At 39.2% G+C, this 19,986-nt stretch overlaps 2 protein-coding genes across 10 annotated transcripts in view; one reads left to right on the forward strand and one right to left on the reverse strand.

The window, feature by feature from the left end:
* On the forward strand, positions 1–8,711 carry CNTD1 (cyclin N-terminal domain containing 1). Of its 4 annotated transcripts, none has more exons than XM_087892302.1 (8): positions 1–199; positions 2,156–2,348; positions 2,451–2,526; positions 3,299–3,455; positions 3,967–4,129; positions 5,623–5,767; positions 8,009–8,105; positions 8,469–8,711. In XM_087892302.1, the coding sequence occupies exons 2-8, from the start codon at positions 2,177–2,179 to the stop codon at positions 8,574–8,576; spliced, it is 918 nt and encodes a 305-aa protein (XP_087748428.1). In that variant the 5' UTR covers positions 1–199; positions 2,156–2,176; the 3' UTR covers positions 8,577–8,711. The 4 variants fall into 4 exon arrangements, with proteins under 4 accessions (XP_087748428.1, XP_087748427.1, XP_034272097.1 ...); XM_034416206.3 differs by having other exon boundaries at positions 161–295; XM_087892301.1 differs by lacking the exon at positions 8,469–8,711 and having other exon boundaries at positions 8,009–8,298.
* Positions 8,693–19,986, reverse strand: part of BECN1 (beclin 1) — a 14,594-nt gene continuing 3,300 nt past the window's right edge. For all 6 annotated transcript variants that reach the window (XM_034416202.2, XM_034416204.3, XM_034416203.2 and 3 more), the window contains exons 4-12: positions 17,567–17,625; positions 15,794–15,884; positions 15,450–15,586; positions 14,569–14,763; positions 13,450–13,596; positions 12,616–12,765; positions 12,419–12,479; positions 9,924–10,066; positions 8,693–9,480 (exon numbers count right to left, since the gene is read on the reverse strand). In XM_034416202.2, coding sequence (XP_034272093.1) covers positions 9,312–9,480; positions 9,924–10,066; positions 12,419–12,479; positions 12,616–12,765; positions 13,450–13,596; positions 14,569–14,763; positions 15,450–15,586; positions 15,794–15,884; positions 17,567–17,625 — 1,152 coding nt within the window. In that variant the 3' untranslated portion in view covers positions 8,693–9,311. The remainder of the gene's footprint in view (positions 9,481–9,923; positions 10,067–12,418; positions 12,480–12,615; positions 12,766–13,449; positions 13,597–14,568; positions 14,764–15,449; positions 15,587–15,793; positions 15,885–17,566; positions 17,626–19,986) is intronic.

The raw sequence follows: 19,986 nt of genomic DNA on the forward strand, positions 1-19,986 counted from the left end.
GACCGCGCGGCCATCTTTGGTGAGGGCTGTGACCTACGCTAGTCACGACGTCAGCCATTTTTTTTAAAAAAACAACAACACCCGACTGTTACGGCTGAAGGTCATGCTCTTTTTTTGCCATCTTTGGTGAGGGCAAACGCTAATTAAAAGGGGTGGAGTCACATATATTTTGAGCTGACCGTTTACGGCACGATGATAGGTGAGGATTTCCTCAAATTAATTATGTATCTTTTTTCTGCCCTTCAAAGTGAAGACTAAAAACTTGGAGAAGCACAGTTTTTCTTTCCTTGGCTAGGTACTTAATTTACTCAATATATTCACACATGTTCTAATTGAATTTAATATGTGCTATTGCAATTTAATGGCACAACTCTGAATGTATTTCATGTTGTCCCCTTAAACAAAGCCAGACTTTTTAAATAAGGTTGCTGTTAATTTTTTAAAGGTAGGCTTATATGAAATATATTACTAGCCATATCATGAATGTATCTACTGCTTTAGTACTTGAGGTGCCCTTTTCTTCTCTCTCACCCACAATTAATCTTCAGTCAGAGATGCATTTAGGAGGATTCTCTACAGGAGCTTAAAGAAAGCACAATTTTATATCAGACTAATTTAATCTTTTAATTTCTAAATTACTTTCTTGGGACTTCCCCTTTCATAAAGTTTATATTGAATTGTATTTATTTTTGATGCTTTAGTGGCATTTCAATACTGTTGAATCTAGGCAGTTTACACGAACAGCATTAACATGTAAAACATCAATAGATAATATCTTAATATGATAGATGCCACTATACCCTGTTTTAACCATCATTACCACCTCTTTGTAGACTGTAGTTCAGCATTCAATACCATCATTCCAGACATTCTTCTAACTAAGCTAAACCAGCTAGCGGTACCTGAACACACTTGTAAGTGGATCATAAGCTTCCTAACAGACAGGAAGCAGCAGGTGAAGTTAGGCAAAATCACATCAGATACCTGTACAATTAGCACAGCCCTCTCCCCCAAAGGTTGTGTGTTCTCTCCACTTCTCTCTATATACCAATGACTGCATCTCAAAGGATCCATCTGTTAAACTAGTGAAGTTCGCAGATGACACAACAGTGATCTGTCTCATTTGAGACAATGATGAATCCACATATAGATGGGAGGTTGAATAACTAGCCTTGTGGTGCGACCGGAACAATCTGGAACTGAACACACTCAAAACCGTAGAAATGGCGGTAGACTTTAGATATACTTCCACCTCTTACAATACTAGACAACACAGTATCAGCAGTAAGAGACCTTCAAATTTCTAGGTTCTACCATATCGCAAGATCTAAAATGGACACCTAACATCAAAAACATCATCAAAAAAGCACAACAAAGAATGTTCTTTCTGCGCCAACTCAGAAAGCTCAAACTGCCCAAAGAGCTGCCGATACAGTTCTACAGAAGAATTATTGAGTCTGTCATCTGCACCTCTATAACTGTCTGGTTTTGTTCTTCAACCCAACAAGACAGACACAGACTTCAGAGGATAATTAGAACTGCAGAAAAAACAATTACTACCAACCTGCCTTCCATTGAGGACCTGTATACTGCAAAGTCAAAAAGAGGGCTGTGAAAATATTTACAGAACCCTCACATCCTGGACATAAACTGTTTCAACTCCTACCCTCAAAACGATGCTACAGAGCACTGCACACCAGAATAACTAGACACAAGAATAGTTTTTTCCCGAACGCCATCACTCTGCTAAAAAATAATTCCTCAACACTGTCAAACCATTTACTTAGTCTGCACTGCTATTAATCCTGTCATCGTTCCTATCACCCATCTCCTCCCACTTATGACTATGACTGTAACCTTTTTGCTGGTATCCTTACGATTTATATTGACTGTTTCTTAATATGATTTGATTGCTTATTTGTACCCTATGACTATCAGTAAGTGTTGTGCTTTGTGATTCTTGACGAATGTATCTTTTCTTTTATGTACACTGAGAGCATATGCACCAAGACAAATTCCTTGTGTGTCCAATCACATTCGGCCAATAAAGAATTCTGTTCTGTTCTGTTCTATTCCTTATTAATAGAAACAGTTGGAATGAACTGTTGGAAGAAATCAATTATTGTAGTTTAATGATAAATTATTATTTTTTCAGAGTAGTAACAATACTTTTAGAATGGGCTTACCTGCACAGGTATCAGCCCGATACCAGTATTCAGAACCTATCTTTGGAGTAATGACCCCTGGAATTATCCAAGATACTTTGCTTCACATGGCTGTAGAGAATGAGCGGTATTTGAGTGAACTGTGTGGTGAGGCAGGCTGTTTCAAAGACACACGGATAGTAGGTAAGAATTGGCCTTAACAAGTTCTCTAAACCGAGATGAAATTCTGAAAGACATTTTAGAAAAGCCTCTAACTATGATCATTTCCCCTTGTGTCTCTGCCAGAATTTGTTTTTCTTTTAGCTGGGAAGTGGAACCTAACTGAATCAGCCACATATCAAGCAATAGAAATATTTGAAAGGTATTTCTTTATTTTCTCTTTGACTGTTGATATTAGGATAGAACCATTAATTTATATGTTTACCACAGATTAAACAATATTAATTTTGTGGGATTTACCTCTAAGTAGATGTGCTTAAAGTTTCAGTTTTATTTCCTGTAACTTATACCCTTTATCGTATAAAAGGTTACAGCAGCCAAATCATAGCTTTAACCTATAAATATATAAACTAAAATGTATATGCTTCCTTTTTAAAGCCTCAAAAGATTGTTTGGGGGGAATACTTTAGCCACAGTTACAAATCAAAAGGTATTTAATGACAAGCCTGCTTTGAGTAGTAAAAGCCCAAAATCTATCAGAGGGGGAATTTGTGGACACCACTACAAATGCATTCAATCTACAAATATAATATCAGATACAATTTAGATACCAGGGTTGTTTTTCTTCCTTGCATGCTTCTTTCCCATCTCTTGTTTTTATAAAACTTTGCCTGAGACCAAGTCTGGAATATTTAAATTGCATTTTTGTGCCACTTTAGTTATCCCAGTTAATATCCAATTGTGAATATACTGCACCAAATGGACAATTTGATTCTTGGGGGGGCTGGTGAAGGTCCTAAAGCTTACTGTGGCTGTTTCATACATTGATTCATGACTCTTTGGAATAGCTTTCACTCTGTAAAATCAAGTGTAGTTACATGGTTTTGATATTTGTTTCTGTAAACTATAAAGCAAATTTCAAGTAAGTATCTGCTCTTTTCTTTAGATATCTTATCAATGCTTTTGCATTTTAGGTATATGCTCAAACGTTTAGAAGAGTTCTCTAATTTGACTCTAGGAAAGGAAGAAGACAGCAATTGGGCCTCGCTGAAAGTACAAATAGAAGACACATATATGTTGCGTTTAGTCTCTTGCATTCAGCTTGCCAGCAAGCTTTCTTTCCATTACAAAGTAAGGAGATTCAAGATTTGCCTTGAGCAATACAGTATTATATAACTTTCATACAAGTTTTGTTTCTGAGATATCTTGTGGACTTTCCAATGACAGAAACAGGACTGTTAAATGCATGTGTGCATTTGGGAAAAATATAATTATTTCTCACTAGACAATCTGATCAGAGGAATGAAAATAATGTTATAAACTGCTAAGCAATGGTGTCTTCATAAATAGCTTGGGTTAATGATTAGTACTGAAAGAGATGTATGACTATATGGAGTTGGCTTTCACAATGATGAACTATCAAATATGAAGGAGATGGGATGGTTAAGAAATTTGATATATAAATAAACTATTAGCAGTAGAAACAAAATTAATTGTTAATTGGGCAGCGTTTTAATATCATTATGATTCATGGGTTAAAAACAGCAACATATACAACACAACCCATTCCAATAAAACATAGTACACTATGGCGAAGTAAAATTGGCATTTTGGATGTAATGTTCTTACTTCTTTTACACAGATCGTTAATAACAAAATGGTTCTGAAGTTTCTGAAGTCTTTAGGTTTCTCGTACACTACAGAAGAATTATTAGAATCAGAACTAGCTATTTTGAAGGCTTTGCACTTTCAAGTCAATGTTCCAGTTCCACTTGCCTATGTTGAAGTTCTCCTAGAAGTTTTAGGTAAACCCAGGAAACATATACTGTAATCTATGAAACAGCTTTGCCCTGCTAGTAAAAAACTAGTAGTGATTCTGATTTGTCTATCCCTCTTACCGGTAGCTGAGCAGCTACTTAAATTGGTAAATCTCTTTATTTCCAGGCTCTGCAGCAGGTGTCAGCACTTAGCCAACTTTTGCTACTCTTAAAAAAAATCTCCAAGTTACATCTTAGAGCAGTGATGGATAATTTTATTCTCTTTGTGTGCCAAAAGGGTGCGATGCCACATATGACAGTGCGCTCACAGGTCGGCACCCATAATGCAATGCGCATGCCCGCATGTCCGCACGACCCCTCTGTGCATGTGCACCCAATCCCCATGCTCCTTCACCACCGTGCATTAAAATTTTGGTGGCCCTGGCCATAGTGGGTGTGGCCTACTCGGCCTCCTGCACCATGGGGGGGCATTTTCACTCTCCCCAGGCTCTGGAGGCTTTCCTCGATCCTCCAGGAGGACGAAAATGGTCTCCCCCGGGCTCCAGAGGCCTTTCCGCTACTTCCAGTAGGCCCATTTTTCACCCTCCCAGAGCTTCTGCGCAGGCCCTGCACTTACCTGGCATCCAAAACGGGCTGCATGGAAAATCCTGGGAGGGGCGGGCGGGGTGAGAGAGGCCAGCCAGTCCTTGCAACTACAGGTTCGGCGAACCAGATGTAAAATTAGCATCCGGTTGGCCCGAATCAGCGACCCCTCCCACCCCCCATTTTGGTCCTAGTAGGCCTTCCTGCAGCCCCCTGGGCCCAAAAACAGGCCATGGGGGGGTGCTGCACCCCCCACACGTGTGCGTGACGCCCCACATATGCATGCACATTTCCCGCATGTGTCCCTCTCCAAGCATCCTAAAAATCAGCTGGCTGGCAGGCGCGTGTGCACAATGGAACTAGCTGGGTGACAGCTTACGTGCCCACCAAGAGGGTTCTGCATGCCAGTTGTGGCACCCATGTCATAGGTTTTCCATCACGATCCTAGAGCAGTAGGATAAAGTGACAATTTACAGAACATCTCAGGGGAAGGCAGTGGCCACACATTTTCTTCTTGTTGCCAATGAACTACAGGGACATGTCCCTGTTGTTCTTGGGAATCCTATTATTTGTTTTTTGTGTGGTTTTTTTTGCTTCTGGTGGTTAGAAAACTAAATGTTTCAATAAAATGGGCTGTGGATCAGTGATTATTCTCAATCTTCATCATGGACATCACAGATATAGTGAAGTTGTATGTGTTCTTATAATATGAGAGCCAATTTGATGTAGTGGTTAAGGCACAAGGCTAGAAACCAGGAAATGGTGAGTTCTTATCCTGCCTTGGGCATGGAGTAGCTAAATGGAAAGTATTGAAACAGACAGAAACAAGAGGGGGAGGGGAAGCAAATTTATCCATGGCTCACAGATAGTAAAATTAATAGAAACCCACTCCCTTTCCTATAGTATCTAATTCTTGGGCTTTTCCCTCACAATACTAGGATACAATGGCTATTTACTTCCCACAAAAGAGCTGCATGAAATGTGCAAACATTTATTGAGTTTATCATATCTGTTGCGGAACAATATTTATGATACCTTGCTGAAGTCTTCAATAGAAAACTCGTCACCAAGTGAACTTCAACTGTAAGTTTCTGAAAGAAGCAAGCTAGCAATAAGTTTGTGCCATAAAGGGAAATCAAAACTTGAGAGTTGTGTATATTGAAGTAGCACAAATGGAAAGTGAACTTTATAGACCAAGAAAATCTGGGTTACTTTTCCACTAGCAAATTTTAACAGATATGTTTGTAAACAATGCTCTCCTGATAGAATCTAGCTTCAGTGTGCCAACATCATCCTGATTTTTATTTGGGTCATATAAATCTTTCCTTCTGCAGAATGTTTAAATATGGGCAATTCTCAGCCTAAGGCAATTTTTTACTTGGATGGGACAGTTTTGAACCTTAAATGTACCTAAATATTCCCTATGTAAGTTACTGGGATATGAATTGGAGGACTTAATGGGAAGACATAATTAGAATTACTTTGTTTTAGACCACTGGGATGAGCTATTGTTGCCTAAAATTAAAGCTGCAGAATTGAAAACTGGGCTGCACAAAGAAGCGAAGCCCCATCCACAGGACGCAGGCAGCATGCGAAACCATGCCCCTTCCGGTCCACAGAAAAACCTTTCTCCGTAGAACCAGTCCCTGGTGCCCAAAAGGTTGGCGGTTCCTGCATTAGTGAACTTTTAGATAGAAACTGTTTCATTTTGGATCCTTTAACTTGCCTTTTAACATTTCAAATAACCTTTTTGAATCTGCGTTTTTTTAATTACAGAAAAGTTTCATTGATTTCACAAATTTTGCATGTTTTCTTAGGAAATCCTTTGGTTTCCAAATGTTACATTTCCAATACTTTAGCACAATATACTGAAATTGAAAAAAAAAATCCTACGTTAATAGGGTTGTTGGCATTTTGCTATACAATTATACACAGCATTAAATTTTGTTAATATTTAGTTTTTGGAGATGAAAACATTAAATTCACCTCTTCATTGTTACCTTCCAGCAAAATACAGCCCTACTCAGTACTGTTGTCTAATATATTCAATGTAACAGCAGAAATGCAGAAGAAAATATACTTTTTATTGTATAGATACTCAAAGCAATACTGGGCTCCACTGAACACAATGTATTTGTGAGAAATGTGCTATTTAAATACTTTAATGATGTTTTAGGCATTCTAGCCATTATAAGCATAAGTCTTTAAAACCTATCTTTTAATTCAAAAGATGAGTGAATGTAACAGGGAAATGCTTTAAAAATGATCAACTATTTAATCATATTGGTTTAATATGGCTAAATACCTGTTTCCCCGAAAATAAGACTGGATCTTATTTTCTTTTGGGCCCCAAAATAAACTAGGGCTTATTTTTGAGGGTGTCTTATTTTTTTCTCCATCTACAGGAGGCCCATTTCTGCTTGCTCATGATGCGGCAGGAGGCCGTGTGGTGCACCAGTGTCACTCTGAGGCGGGGGGTTGGAGCTGCCTCACATGTCCCACACCAGCTTACCTCAGGGCCCCCCCAGCCAGGCCATCCATACCCCAATATCTGCCTTGCCTCACAGCGCAGCCCCATCCAGCAGGACATCACATGGCTGCCAATCCACTTCTGCTTGCTTGTGGCCACAACGGAGCAGGAGGCTAAGTGATGTGCTAATGCCATGGCCACAAGGTGAGGCAGAGGGTGGAGCTGCCCCATGCGCCCTCGACCGGCTTACCTCAGGGGCCCCAAAGCCAGACCATCCACGCCCTGACACCTGCCTCGCCTCGCGGCATGAGCACACCACTTGGTCTCCTGCTGTATTGCAGCTGCAAACAGAAGTGGGCTGTTGGCCACGTGGGCTCCTGCTGCACACAGCTCTTTGTGCTGCCACTGCGAGGCAGATGTCAGAGCATGGATGGCCTAGCTTTGGGAGCCCTGAGTAAGGGTGCAATTTACTTACCTTCGCTACCGGTTTGCAAATGTGAGCGCACACGCTCACTACGCTCATGCGTGCCCCCTCCACCAATGCACAGAGCCTTCTGTGCATGCGCAGAGGGTCAAAAACGCAGAGTCCACCACCACCCCACCTCACCTCATGGCTGTGGCACCGTGAGCAACCAGATGGCATGGTCAGTCAGCCAACTGCGCAGGCTCTTAAGCAGGGCTTATTTTGGGGGGTAGGTCTTATATTAGGCGCATGCATAAAAAACATGCTGGAGCTTATTTTGGGATAGGTGCTATTTTGGGGAAAACAGGGTAGGTTTGTACTTTCAAACGTACATCATTATTACTATTGCTGGAATACAGTCCGTGTTCATTTTGTCATTTCAATTTCATAGAGCAAAATTTGCATCTGTAAAGGAAGACCTCATGCTACTAGCTGTAGGAGTAATTGGTGCAAGTTCTTTCCTGCTAAACCATGAAGACTGGAATCAGGTACATACATCTTATCATTTAGTCCAGGTGGGTGGGCGGAGCCTCCCACTGCCAGCGCTACCAGTTCACCTGAGCCAGATAAAACCGGCTCAATTTCACCATTGGCCCTGAGGTAAGCTCAACCACCACCCCACCTCACTTCATGGCTGTGGCATTGTGAGCAACCAGATGGAATGGTCAGCCAGCAACTCCGCAGGCTCTTAAGCAGGGCTTATTTTGAGGGTAGGGTTTATATTAGGCGCATGCGTAAAAAACATGCTGGAGATATTTTTTTCCTCTTACATGTGGCTTGCTACCCATAAGAATCCTAGTTCTATAGGATATAGTGTATCCATCTAAAGCTTTTTTTCCCTCTCTTGAAAGGTTGTGGACTACCTCAATAGCACCACAGGCATCAGTCTGCAGAGCATTACTGAGGCAGTCTATGCAATTCTGAAGCACAGTCTAGGTAATATTGTGAATGGTTGTTAGAAACCCTTCATTTTTCTGAAGTTGAAGAACCTGCTTATCAAGAAATGTACTATAGTATTTGACATAGGCATGGGATTGTAAGCAGATAACTACTAAAAAGGCACTGCACATCCTCATAAACTTCAATAGTTTAATGGATATCACACAGTTTTTGTTATCTTAATCTTTTAAGAGGGAAGATTTAAAGAAAGGTATTTTGTCCGTGGCTAGGGCATCAAAACCATTTACAGCAGTCTTGCATAACCATTACAACACAAATAATTATAGCAAGTTTAAGACAAATATTAGATGTATGGATTATGATGATAAATATTACATGTAAAAGCAGAAGCTTTAGCATAAACAAGTAAATGTATCTGACAAAAAAATACATTAATGTGTTCCTCTCTCTAGAACTGATAAACTGTTCTGAAAAAAAAGTGTATTTATTTTGTATTTCTAGTTTAGTGCAATAATGAAGCTGCAATAACCTCCTAACCAAGCCTCTACCACAAATATTGTCTCCTTTTTCTGTCCTATCAGAGAAAATACATGATTCTTTTTCTAAACTCAGTTGTATACTTTATCTACATGTTATCTAAGCTATGCTATGAAGCTTTTTGCTTCATTCCATTTTATAATGTAATATCAAGTTTGCAGATTTTTCTTCTTCTAAAATAATGTATGGCTGTCAGTGTCCCAAGTCCTACTTTTGGCATCATTGCATCATGCTGAATTCTTTCTCCTTCATAATTGTCATTTATTATAGAATTGCGAAGAAACCCAAGCTAGACCCCATTTCAGATTTGTCAGCATGAACTTGAGTGCTTTTGTCCACTGTTCCTCTGAGTTAAACTGGGTTTTAATGGAGTAGGAACCACCATTTCCACCTGTATCTTCAATCTTGCCCTTTTCCACGTCCATTCTGTATTGGAGAAACAGATCCTATTAGGCGCTGAAAATGCTGACATTTGGTCTCAGATTAGCACTACATTATTTTTAATAAATCCCAGTTCCCTGTTGTAATGCCCTGATTTATTAAACTTTAGACATAAGCTCTTGCTGAGAGAGAACTTCAGTTTTCTTTATTTGACATATTTTCAATAACCAAATGACAAAGCAGAGTCAACTAAAAAATACCAAGACCACTAAATGTGGTAGTTTATTATCAGTACTTTGAAGAACCACAATAATCTAGCTGTTGTTATACTGCGTTAAAATAGAAAGGCAAAACTTCTGTATACATGAGATACCTTGAAATTAATAGCATTTAATTCAATTATATAATAGTTTAGCAAGAGATATTTAATTTAGAATTTAAAAGTTTGTAAGAAAAGAAAACCTACTTTCTGCACCATTAACATTTACCTGTAAGGTAAACAGAAACGGGTCTCGCCCTTTTCTACTTCCTCTTTGAACTGTTGTACACAATCTAGAAATGCCACCATTGCATGGTCAAATTTATTGTCCCAGAAAAACCGTAAGCCTCCTGAACAGTAAAGAGGCAGCTCCTTGAAGACATAAATGTAAATATTAGAAACACAAGGAATTGTCCTACAGTTCTACATTATTATTAATGAAATGCCTACTTTTTACTCAATAACAAGCATTCATTGCAATTTAGGTAGCATGAATTTTCTTTGCTGTTTATTACTGCTCTTCTAAACTATCGTAAATCAAGGCTACAGGAAACAAGAAAATAAAATCTGTTTTACTCCTGTTTCTCTTAAACCCCAGTTTCTTTTTCAATTAGTATCTAGGGCATTTTAAAATGCAAATACCATATTTTTCAGACTATAAGACACTCTGGACTATAAGACGTACTTAGCTTTTGGGGAGGAAAAAGGGGGAGGGGGGGAAATCTGCCTCTGCCTCCCAGCAATTTGCCTCCTTGCAGCAAACAGCCTGGTCAGCTTCAGCACAGCCTATTTAGCACGAGCAGCTGATTGGTGGTTGGATCTGCCTCCCAGAATACCGCCTATCAGCTGTTCCAGGCTGCAGAGATTGCCACTGCCCGTCGCCACTGCTGCCTATCGCCGCCTCCGGGTGCCCCATTTTTGGCCTCCACGTGTCCCATTTTTGGCCTGTTCCAGGTGGCGGGGATAGGCAGTGGCAAATTGCTGGGAGGCAGAGGCCGAAGGGTGGGGGCCAGCACGTGGACAGGGCTTCGGCAACATTTGCTGTATAAGATACACAGACATTTCCTCCCACTTTTTTTGGGGGGTGGCGGAGTGTGTCTTATACACTAAAAAATATGGTAATTAGCAGGTCCTATAGGATCCAGGGTAAAAGAAGTGTAGAGAGATGATACTAAAACACACTTATTCACAGGGGTGGGGTTCAGCCAGTTTGGACCGGTTCCCGTGAACCGGATGCTAATTTTACATCTGGTTTGCCGAATTGGTAGTTGCAAGGACTGGCTGGACCCACTCACCCCAACCCTCCCAGTGTCTCCATGCAGTCTGTTTTGGATGCCAGGTAAGTGCAGGGCCCGCACGGAGGCTCTAGGAGGGTGACAAACGGGCCTCCTGGAAGTTCCAGAAGTCTGGACATGGGCCCATTTCCAGCCTCTGGAGCCCGGGGGAGGCCACTTTTGCCCTCCCAGAGGCTCGAGAAAAGCCTCCAGAGCCTGGAGAGGGCAAAAAACAGGCCTCCCGGAAGTTCATGGGCTCATTTCTGGCTTCCGGAGGGCCTCTGGAGCCCGGAAGAGGCCATTTTCACCATCCTGGAGGTTTGAGAAAAGCCTCTGGAGCCTAGGGAGGGTGAAAAACGGGCCTCCCAGAAGTTCCGGAAGTCTGGAAATGGACCCATTGGGAGTCTGTTTTCACTCTCCTGGAGGCTCAAGAAAAGCCTCCAGAGCCTGGGGAGGGCAAAAACACCCACCCCCCTGCCGTGGTGCAGGAGGCTGAGTAGGCCATGCCAACCATGGCCACGCTCACCTAGCAACTGGGCAGAGAACGGGTTGCTACAATTTTTGAATTCCCCCCGCTTATTCATACTGATGTTCCACACATGCAATACCATATTTAAGACGACTATATAAAATATCAAATTAAACAGTACAATTGTAAGAAGATAACATTCAAGGGCCTGGTGGCTCAGCAGACTGATAGCATTGTGATTAACACCAGCTATCTGCAATTACTGTAAGTTCAAATCTCACCAGGCTCAAGGTTGACTCAGCCTTCCATCCTTTCTAAGGTAGGTGAAATGAGGACCCAGATTGTGGGGGCAATAAACTGACTTTGTATAAATATACAAAAGTATGAAGGCTATTGCTTAACGCATTGTAAGCGTTAAGCCCTGAGTCTCCAGAGAAGGGCGGCATATAAATCAAATTTAAAAAAAAAAAACACATCCCTAAATACATATGCATTACAGTGCTCACATATTTAAGTTTTATTTAAGTTTATTATATTTGTTTATACTGCATAACCACAATGGCGTAATGATATTTCCAAAATATAAATTCAATTATCTTCATCTAAATATTTTATCATGCATGAATATTTCATTAAACTAAAAATGTTATCAGCTAAATCATTCTGTATTATATTAAGTTAGCATCCCATTTCCCATCAACAAATATATTTCATCATGTTTACAGTGGAGTAGTCAAACTATGTTTAAAAACTTTGGGCAACCTAGATATACATACATACATACATACATACATACATACATACATACATACATACATATTACAATTCAGCATATGGAGAATTGCTCAAAATGTTTTTCACCAAGTGTCTAAAGACTTGTTCTGAACTGATTAATCTCTTCTAAGTACAAACAGATACAGTACTCTAGAAATCCAAAATGCAGGTGTATGAAAGGGATTCTTGGAAACTAAAATCTCTTACCTTAGATTTGTCAGTAAGAGACTCTAAATAAGAGTGATTTCCATATGGAATAAGACGGTATCTGCAAGAAACAGCCACTTAAGAATAATTTGACTGAAAAGTATTGAATAGGTTTCTATACCAATAAACAAGTTAATTAATCTTGCCATTCCTATGGCTGACAAAAGGGAGGGGTGGCTCGTTGTCTCGGTATCTACCTTTGAAAGATCAGGCCCATCTTGTTGGCAAGGGCATGGAGAAGCAGAACAGTCTGCCCCCAGGCTGCATTGATCTCATTCCATTCCACAGGGACACTTGGGAGGCGGCCTAGACGAAAGTTGTTTATTGTGCCAAACTGCCCGCTATGCCTATGCAAGAAGAAATCTAATCAGCTAGCTTAATCTTACACACAGTACAAACAAGTCTTTTTAAGCAGGTTTTGGACAGTTATCCAAAATTAAAATAATTTTCCAAACATAAATATAAAAATCCACAGCTTTTATGAAAATCTGTCGGTAGCACAGGAAGTCAGTCTGGTATTACCCAGATTATTTAAAATCCAACTCTACTAGCTCCAGTCAGTTTGGCAAAGGAATATAAAACTTTAAAACAAGGATAGAAAGATCTTGGACAGGACCCCGTGTGAAATATTACTAATTAGTTATCATTAAAAAATACTATAGACAGTATCCTCCAAAAGGGGAATAACATTGATTAAAGAGCTTATTTATTCATGGTGAGTGACCTAAGACTCTCAAAGAAGGGTTGCTTCTTAGAAAGTGGAAAATAAGAATCCAACCATTAGTGAACACTGTAAAGTATAAACTGAAAACAGTATTCAGTTAGACTTCTGCAGCAAACTGAAACTGAAACTATTATACTCGCTCTAATGCTGACCAGAGTCTTCTGAAATTCTCAACTTTGCAGAGCCCAAATGATCAAATATGCTATTGTATGTACCAGTATGTTGCAACTTAAATGCATTTTCCTCCATCCAGATTCAACTACTGTTCTCCACTACATTTCTCCCATGCCAGTCTATCTCTTCTTACCAGATATGGAAGGTAGCATTGAATACGTTGGTTTTCTTTAACTTGTCCAGCTGCATTTGGGCATAACGCATTTGATTATCAACACTTTTCAGTTCATCATCCAGTTCTAGTTGCTGCCGCTTGAATTCACTGTATTCTTTTTGATACCTCCAGGAAACATCAAGAGAATGAGGTTAATTCTTTGGAGGACCTCCCTAAAACCTTTAAGGATTCAACGTGTAGAATAGTGCCAGATCCAAAAGAACAAATTTTAAGAGGGAAAAACGGATAGGCTTCAAAAATGTTCAGATGAATTAGAAATTAATTTCATGAAAATTAATTTGAGTAAAAAATGATAGTTCCTATCTAGTGCTAGACAGGTGGCATAAAAATAGCACACTGTAGTGTCACTGCGTTATTTTATTTCCCAGCTGAGCTTCATTATTTTTGGACTAATAGACTTACTGTAGTTTGCCAAGTTCCTTATCAGTAAGCTACTACGCATGTCCATCCACCCACATTCCTTCACACACTCTTTCCTTTGTTCTCTTGCCACGGGTGCCGGTTGCTGAAAGGCAGCTGGCCCAAATTACTTCCAAAATGTAACAATTAACTTTTCTTAGTTAGTGAAGTGTTTTATTTTCTTTATAACAAATAAATGAGTTTTATTAGAAACCTTCCTTCGCGTTTCTTTTTCGGAATATTGCAACAAGGAATAAGCCTCGATTCATCTCCTCTAATCTAAAACCAGGGTAATTAGTCCCATAGCCAAACATGGGATTAATAAATGCCCTGACATGTAGTTTCCTATCTGACTTATGAAACTATTTAACTTTCTGGACTTTCCTATCAAGTACTCTGGATAGCTAGAGTAAGTGAGCTACAGATAGGGTATTTAAGGAAATGTGAAAAACACAAGTACCAATAAAAAATCTGTCAGGGATAAGGAGAAAATGAAGTGTAACAGAGATGTGGTAAGCAATAGCTGGGAAAGCAGTACAAAAAAGGAAGATGTTTAATATAGGCATAAAGGAAAAAAATGGGGAAAAATAGTCACCAATAAACATGGTGAACTCCAACAACCTATTAGCCAAAAAATTACAAAGTTGGGAATACTGTTAGTAGCAAGATTTCACTCACTCAGCTTCCTCCTGATCCAGCCTCTCAGCCTCAATTTTGACCTTCTCAAAATCTTCAGTCAGTGCCTTGCGCTTTTGCTCTACTTCCTCCAATTCTTCAATTAACCTCTCTTCCTCGAGAGCAAATTCTTTCAGTTCCAACTGTAATTTCTCCTTGTCATCTTCAGTCATTTGCTCCAGGATTTCAAGACATTTCCTACAAAAAAACCCCAGTGATTTTATGGGGTGGCAATGAACCATACAAAACCCTTTAACTTCACTTTCTTTCACAATTATGCACCTGAAAACCCAGCCAGTAATCCCTGAGCATCAAATCTGTGTAGATATACAGGTAGTCCTTGACTTATAACAGTTCATTTAGTGACCGTAAGAAGTTACAACAGCACTGAAAAAAGTAACGCATGATCATTTTTCACACTTATGACATCATCCCCGCAGCATCCCCATAGTCGTGTGATTTACATTCAGATGCTTGGCAACTGGTTCATATTTGTGATGATTGCAGTGTCCCGAAGTCATGTAAACATCTTTTGCGACTTTCTGACAAGCAAAGTCAATGGGAAAGCCAGATTCATTTAACAAAATTACTAATTTAACAACTGCAGTGATTCACTTTACAAATGTAGCAAGAAAAGTCGTAAAATGGGGCAAAATTCACTTAACAAATTTTGCACTTAGCAATAGAAATTGTTGTCATAAATCGAGGACTACTTGTTATTTGTTCTATTTTAAAGTAGAAACTGAATTGCCACAGCTTGAGTACATACCTGTCTGAGACAAACATATGGTACCTTTTTCAGTAAAAAAAAAAAAAAAGGGTAAAACTATATTTCTTTATTCTGTCAAGAAGATATTGTAGCCCTTCTGAAATTTATTACTCACTTGTAGTTCTGGCATTCATTCTCTGTAATATTAAGCTGTGTGTCTAACTGGTCCAGAAGTGTATCAGTGCATTCTTCACATAGAGGATGATCCACATCTGTTTGGCCAGACATGATGTCAAACAGATCTCCAGTGACCTGTAAGGAAGGAAGAGCTCATTTTAGAAGAAGAAAACACTTCTACCATTTGTTAAATGAGACAGAAAGCTTTTGTCAAGCAAAACTACTATTCATTAGAGCTTTGCTTTGATAAAACAAAAAAAGGTTCAAAATTATTGTACTCTATTCTCCCAACCACTTTTTTCTAAACATTGATAATATATTCAAGAATAGGGGTCAACTTGCCTTGAGTCTTCTGCTGAGATTTTCCATGGTTCCTCCATCAGAGGCCTCTCCAATCAGAGTGAAACTGTTGGCACTTTCTGTTGACATCATCCTGAAAAATGCAGCACGATTTTGTTATAAACTGTGTTCTCATTGATCAGTGAAAATTAACTTTTTTGGCACCAAGTGCCGAAACTGCAGTGCGCATGCGCGCACCGGAGCCCAAAAGAGAGCAGCTGGCCATTGCGCATGTGCATGGCGGAACCTGGAAGAGTAGCTGGCAACAGAGGGCATGCCCACAGAGAGGTCTGATGTTAATTTTTTTTAACATCAAAAATTCTGATGTTAAACCATAGTAGTTTACATTTTGTTCCATAATTTCCAGTTCCTATAGTAAATAGGTTTTGCTCTATAAACTATATTTGACACAGAATCTACAATTTGCAGGCTTAAGCTACAAGGAAAAAAAATGTCTGAATTGTTAGAGATAGACAATAGAGTTAAAAAATAACAAAGTTGTGTTTGGATCCATTGCATCCAAGAATCACTTGGATTCAATTTAAAAGCCTCTTAGAAAACTATTCCTTTTCATTAGAATATACATTAGCTAGTTTATACAAGTTATCGAGAACCATGGCCAAATAAAAGTATTTTGCAGAATGGTTGCTCTGATCTGGAAAAAATTTTGGCAGGGATGAATGTATTAGTCCTATGGCAGAAATAATAGAGGGATACTTCGGTTTCATTACTGTGGGGGGCAAACATAACTAACTTTTTAAATTTTTGCAACCAAACAAACTAACCTTCCTGAATCTACTGGCCTCCTACTGTTGGACCAACTCCCCTAATTCCCAGACTTTTATAAAATTCCTTCTGAAAATTGTTGTTCTATAATAGGGAATCCAGTTCAAAATGAACTTATGTGACAACAATTGGGACCAGAACTTCTATCGCTAAGCAATTGTCAGGCATGGAAAATCAAAAACTAAACGTGTAAATGTTCAAATGATTTTTATTGCTGTTCACAAAAAGGCATAATCTTGCCAGTGTAAAGCATACTCTGCATACCTATCTGATAAATTCTGTAAAGAAATTAGGAAGGGTCTCTTCTGCATCACTTCCTACATAACAACAACTCAAGGCTGATATTTCACTTCACTCCTCCCTCCCATAACTCAGCACCAGATTCCACTACATCAATTGTTATTAAGTGAGTCACACTTAATGATTTTACAATTTTTCAACCTTTTTTGTCATAGTCATTAAGCAAATCCAGTTTTCCCCTTTGCTAGTTGGAAGCCCTTCAGGAAAGTTGCAAATGATAATCACGTGATCCTGAGATTCTGCAACCATGATAAATACATGATGGTTGTCAGGCTCTCACAGTTTGATCATGACTATAGGGATGCTGCATTGGTCATGAGTGCGAGAATCACTTGTAATTCATTTTTGTCAGTGCTGTCATAACCTTGAACTGAACCTTAACAAGTGGTCATAGGACTATTTGTGCTTCCTTTCAAAGGAAGGATGAAAGAACTAAAGTATATTTTGCTTTCAGTTCCTATAGGTAGGGAGAATACTTGCTTCTTTTATTATCTTTTGCTCTAGCTCTATCTTTTGCTCTATTTTTTGCTTTTATTAGCAGCTGAGTGTATGTGTGTGTGCATTTGTACATTCTCCATCCAAATTAAACCACAGAAAGACTTCAGTATCAGAATTTGGTTAAAATTTCCAGCCTCTGAAAGAATTGCATTTACTACAAATTAATAGAACAGAGAACATAATAATTAATACCTGGCTGGGGGAATGAATCTTCGGGACACTCCATCTTGGCGATTTTCAACAAACACTTCCTAAAAAGAAATTTAGCATTAGCATATTATGATTCCATACCAAAGAGAGCTAAATGTTTGATCCCATAAGCAGTTTTTAACAACCTGCCACTTTACAATGTACACGTTACAAGGAAAATTTAAAGGTTTTGCAGACTAAATGCCAAGAAAATAACAATTCCTAATAATCAATGAATAATAATGACAAAAGTTTGAGGGCAAAAGAAGAAAGGGACAACAGAGAATGAGGTGGCTGGATGGAGTCACTGAAGCAGTAGGTGGGAGCTTAAATGGACTCTAGAGCAGTGGTTCTCAACCTTCCTAATGCCGCGACCCTTTAATACAGTTCCTCATGTTGTGGTGACTCCCAACCAGGGGTGGGTTCTAAATTTTTTTACTACCGGTTCTGTGGGCGTGGCTTATTTTGTGGTGTGGCTTGGAGGCCATGTGACTGGGTAGGCGTGGCTAGCTGGTCATGTGACCAGGTGGCCATGGCTATGTGCATAGGGACTACTCAGAGGGCTGAAAAACGTCATTTCTGACAGGTCCTCGCACTTTTGACTGGTGCTCACACTTATGACCATCCTCACATTTATGCCTGTGCAGCATTCTTAACAACCATGTCACTCATTTCACAACTGCTTCTCTTCAACATGGTGATAAGATAGGGCAAAAAACGTAAAATGTGAGGATAGTCGTAAATTCAAGATCTGATCAAAAGTGCGAGGACCAGTCAAAAATTACTTTTTCAGCCCTCTGAGTAGTCCCTGTGCACAAAAGGACTACCCAAAGGGCTGAAAAAAGTGATTTCTGACAGGTCCTTGCACTTTTGACCGGTCTTCGCAGTTATGACTGGTCATCATTTATGCCCATTGTAGCATTCTTAACAACCATGTCACTCATTTCACAACTGCTTCTCTTCACCATGGTGACAAGATAGGGCAAAAGCGTAAATTGTGAGGACAGTCATAAATTCGAGGACTGGTCAAAAGTGCGAGGACCAGTCAAAAATAACTTTTTCAGCCCTCTGAGTAGTACATATGCATAAAAGGATACAGCAATAGAGAGGGATGAAGGAAGGGAAGGGAAATTAGAGTAGGAGTGAAGGTAAGAGAGGGAGGAAGAGAGGAGGAGAAGGAGAAAGGAAGAGGAAGTAGGGAGAAGAAGAAGAGGGGGGGAAGAGAAAGTAAGAAGGAAAGAAAAGACAGAGGTGGTAGGTTTGAGGAGAAAGATTGCTGTACAATAAAAAAGATGAAAGGGAAGAAAGCCAATCCCAAACAAATATAAAGATATTAAGATAAAGAATAAATTGTTAAACTTTAAAGAATAAAAGAGAACAAATAGCAATAATTAGAAACACACATACAAACATACAACGTATTTTCTTTGAACAGAGTATTTGGCCGGTTCACAAATTTAAACAGTTGTAGGAGGTTAGCACCCACCCCTTTCCTAGAAGAATGAAATATTTTGGGAAATATTAAAAAGGCAGAATATTATATTTCCCTGGATGAAAAATGGAGAAGCATATTTTACAGACAAAGCAGCTCCCACCTTCCTGTCCCCCACCCTTTGTTAATGGGCCAGAGGCAGAAAGTCAATCCTTTGTCAAAGGACATTTGCAACACAATAGCAACAGAAACTAACACAATGGGCCCCATCTAGCAACCGAAACTCACCACACCTGACCTGGGAAGCACATGTGACCATCAGCCAGCAAGGCTAGCTAAGACCCCCACCCCCTGGGAGTCTGACAACTAATCAGAATACTCTTTCGGGGCCCCAAGAAATGCAAAGCCAGAGAGGCCATAAAAACCCGAGGATTTACTGTATCTGCCCCTTTTCTGTTCAGGAATTCAAGCCATGTGATCCTGTCCACCATTAAACCATTTTTCCAAGCAGTCTCCATGTTTCCAGTGTCTTTTTCCCCACTTGGAGAAGAACCCAGAAGGATATTTCTTCCAACACAGTGTTTAGTCATTTCAATTAAATTTACAATTTCTATATTTCCTTTTTACCATATTTATTCCTCATCTATTTTTTTAAAAAACCAATATTACCCTTCATCCTCATCTCTAATCTTAATCAAATTCAATTTTTCCTTTCTATTCTATATTATACCCCTTCGCATTGTCATCTATTTTTATATCCATCCTCACATTGGTTAATTATGTAATTATGTAATACAATTGTTTAATACAAATTCAACATTTTAATATAAATCAATTAGTTATATAACTATCTTTTTTGTATATTAATCAATATGAACATGAATATTCCAATTATTTCCATGCAATCCAATTTCTTACAAATCAATTAATTATATTTACCAATAATAATAAACCAAATAATTTCCCCATATATTCCTCCAAACCACAACTT

This window comes from Pantherophis guttatus, chromosome 4, assembly GCF_059756535.1.
Source record: "Pantherophis guttatus breed Tessera chromosome 4, ASM5975653v1, whole genome shotgun sequence".
Lineage (NCBI taxonomy): Eukaryota > Metazoa > Chordata > Lepidosauria > Squamata > Colubridae > Pantherophis > Pantherophis guttatus.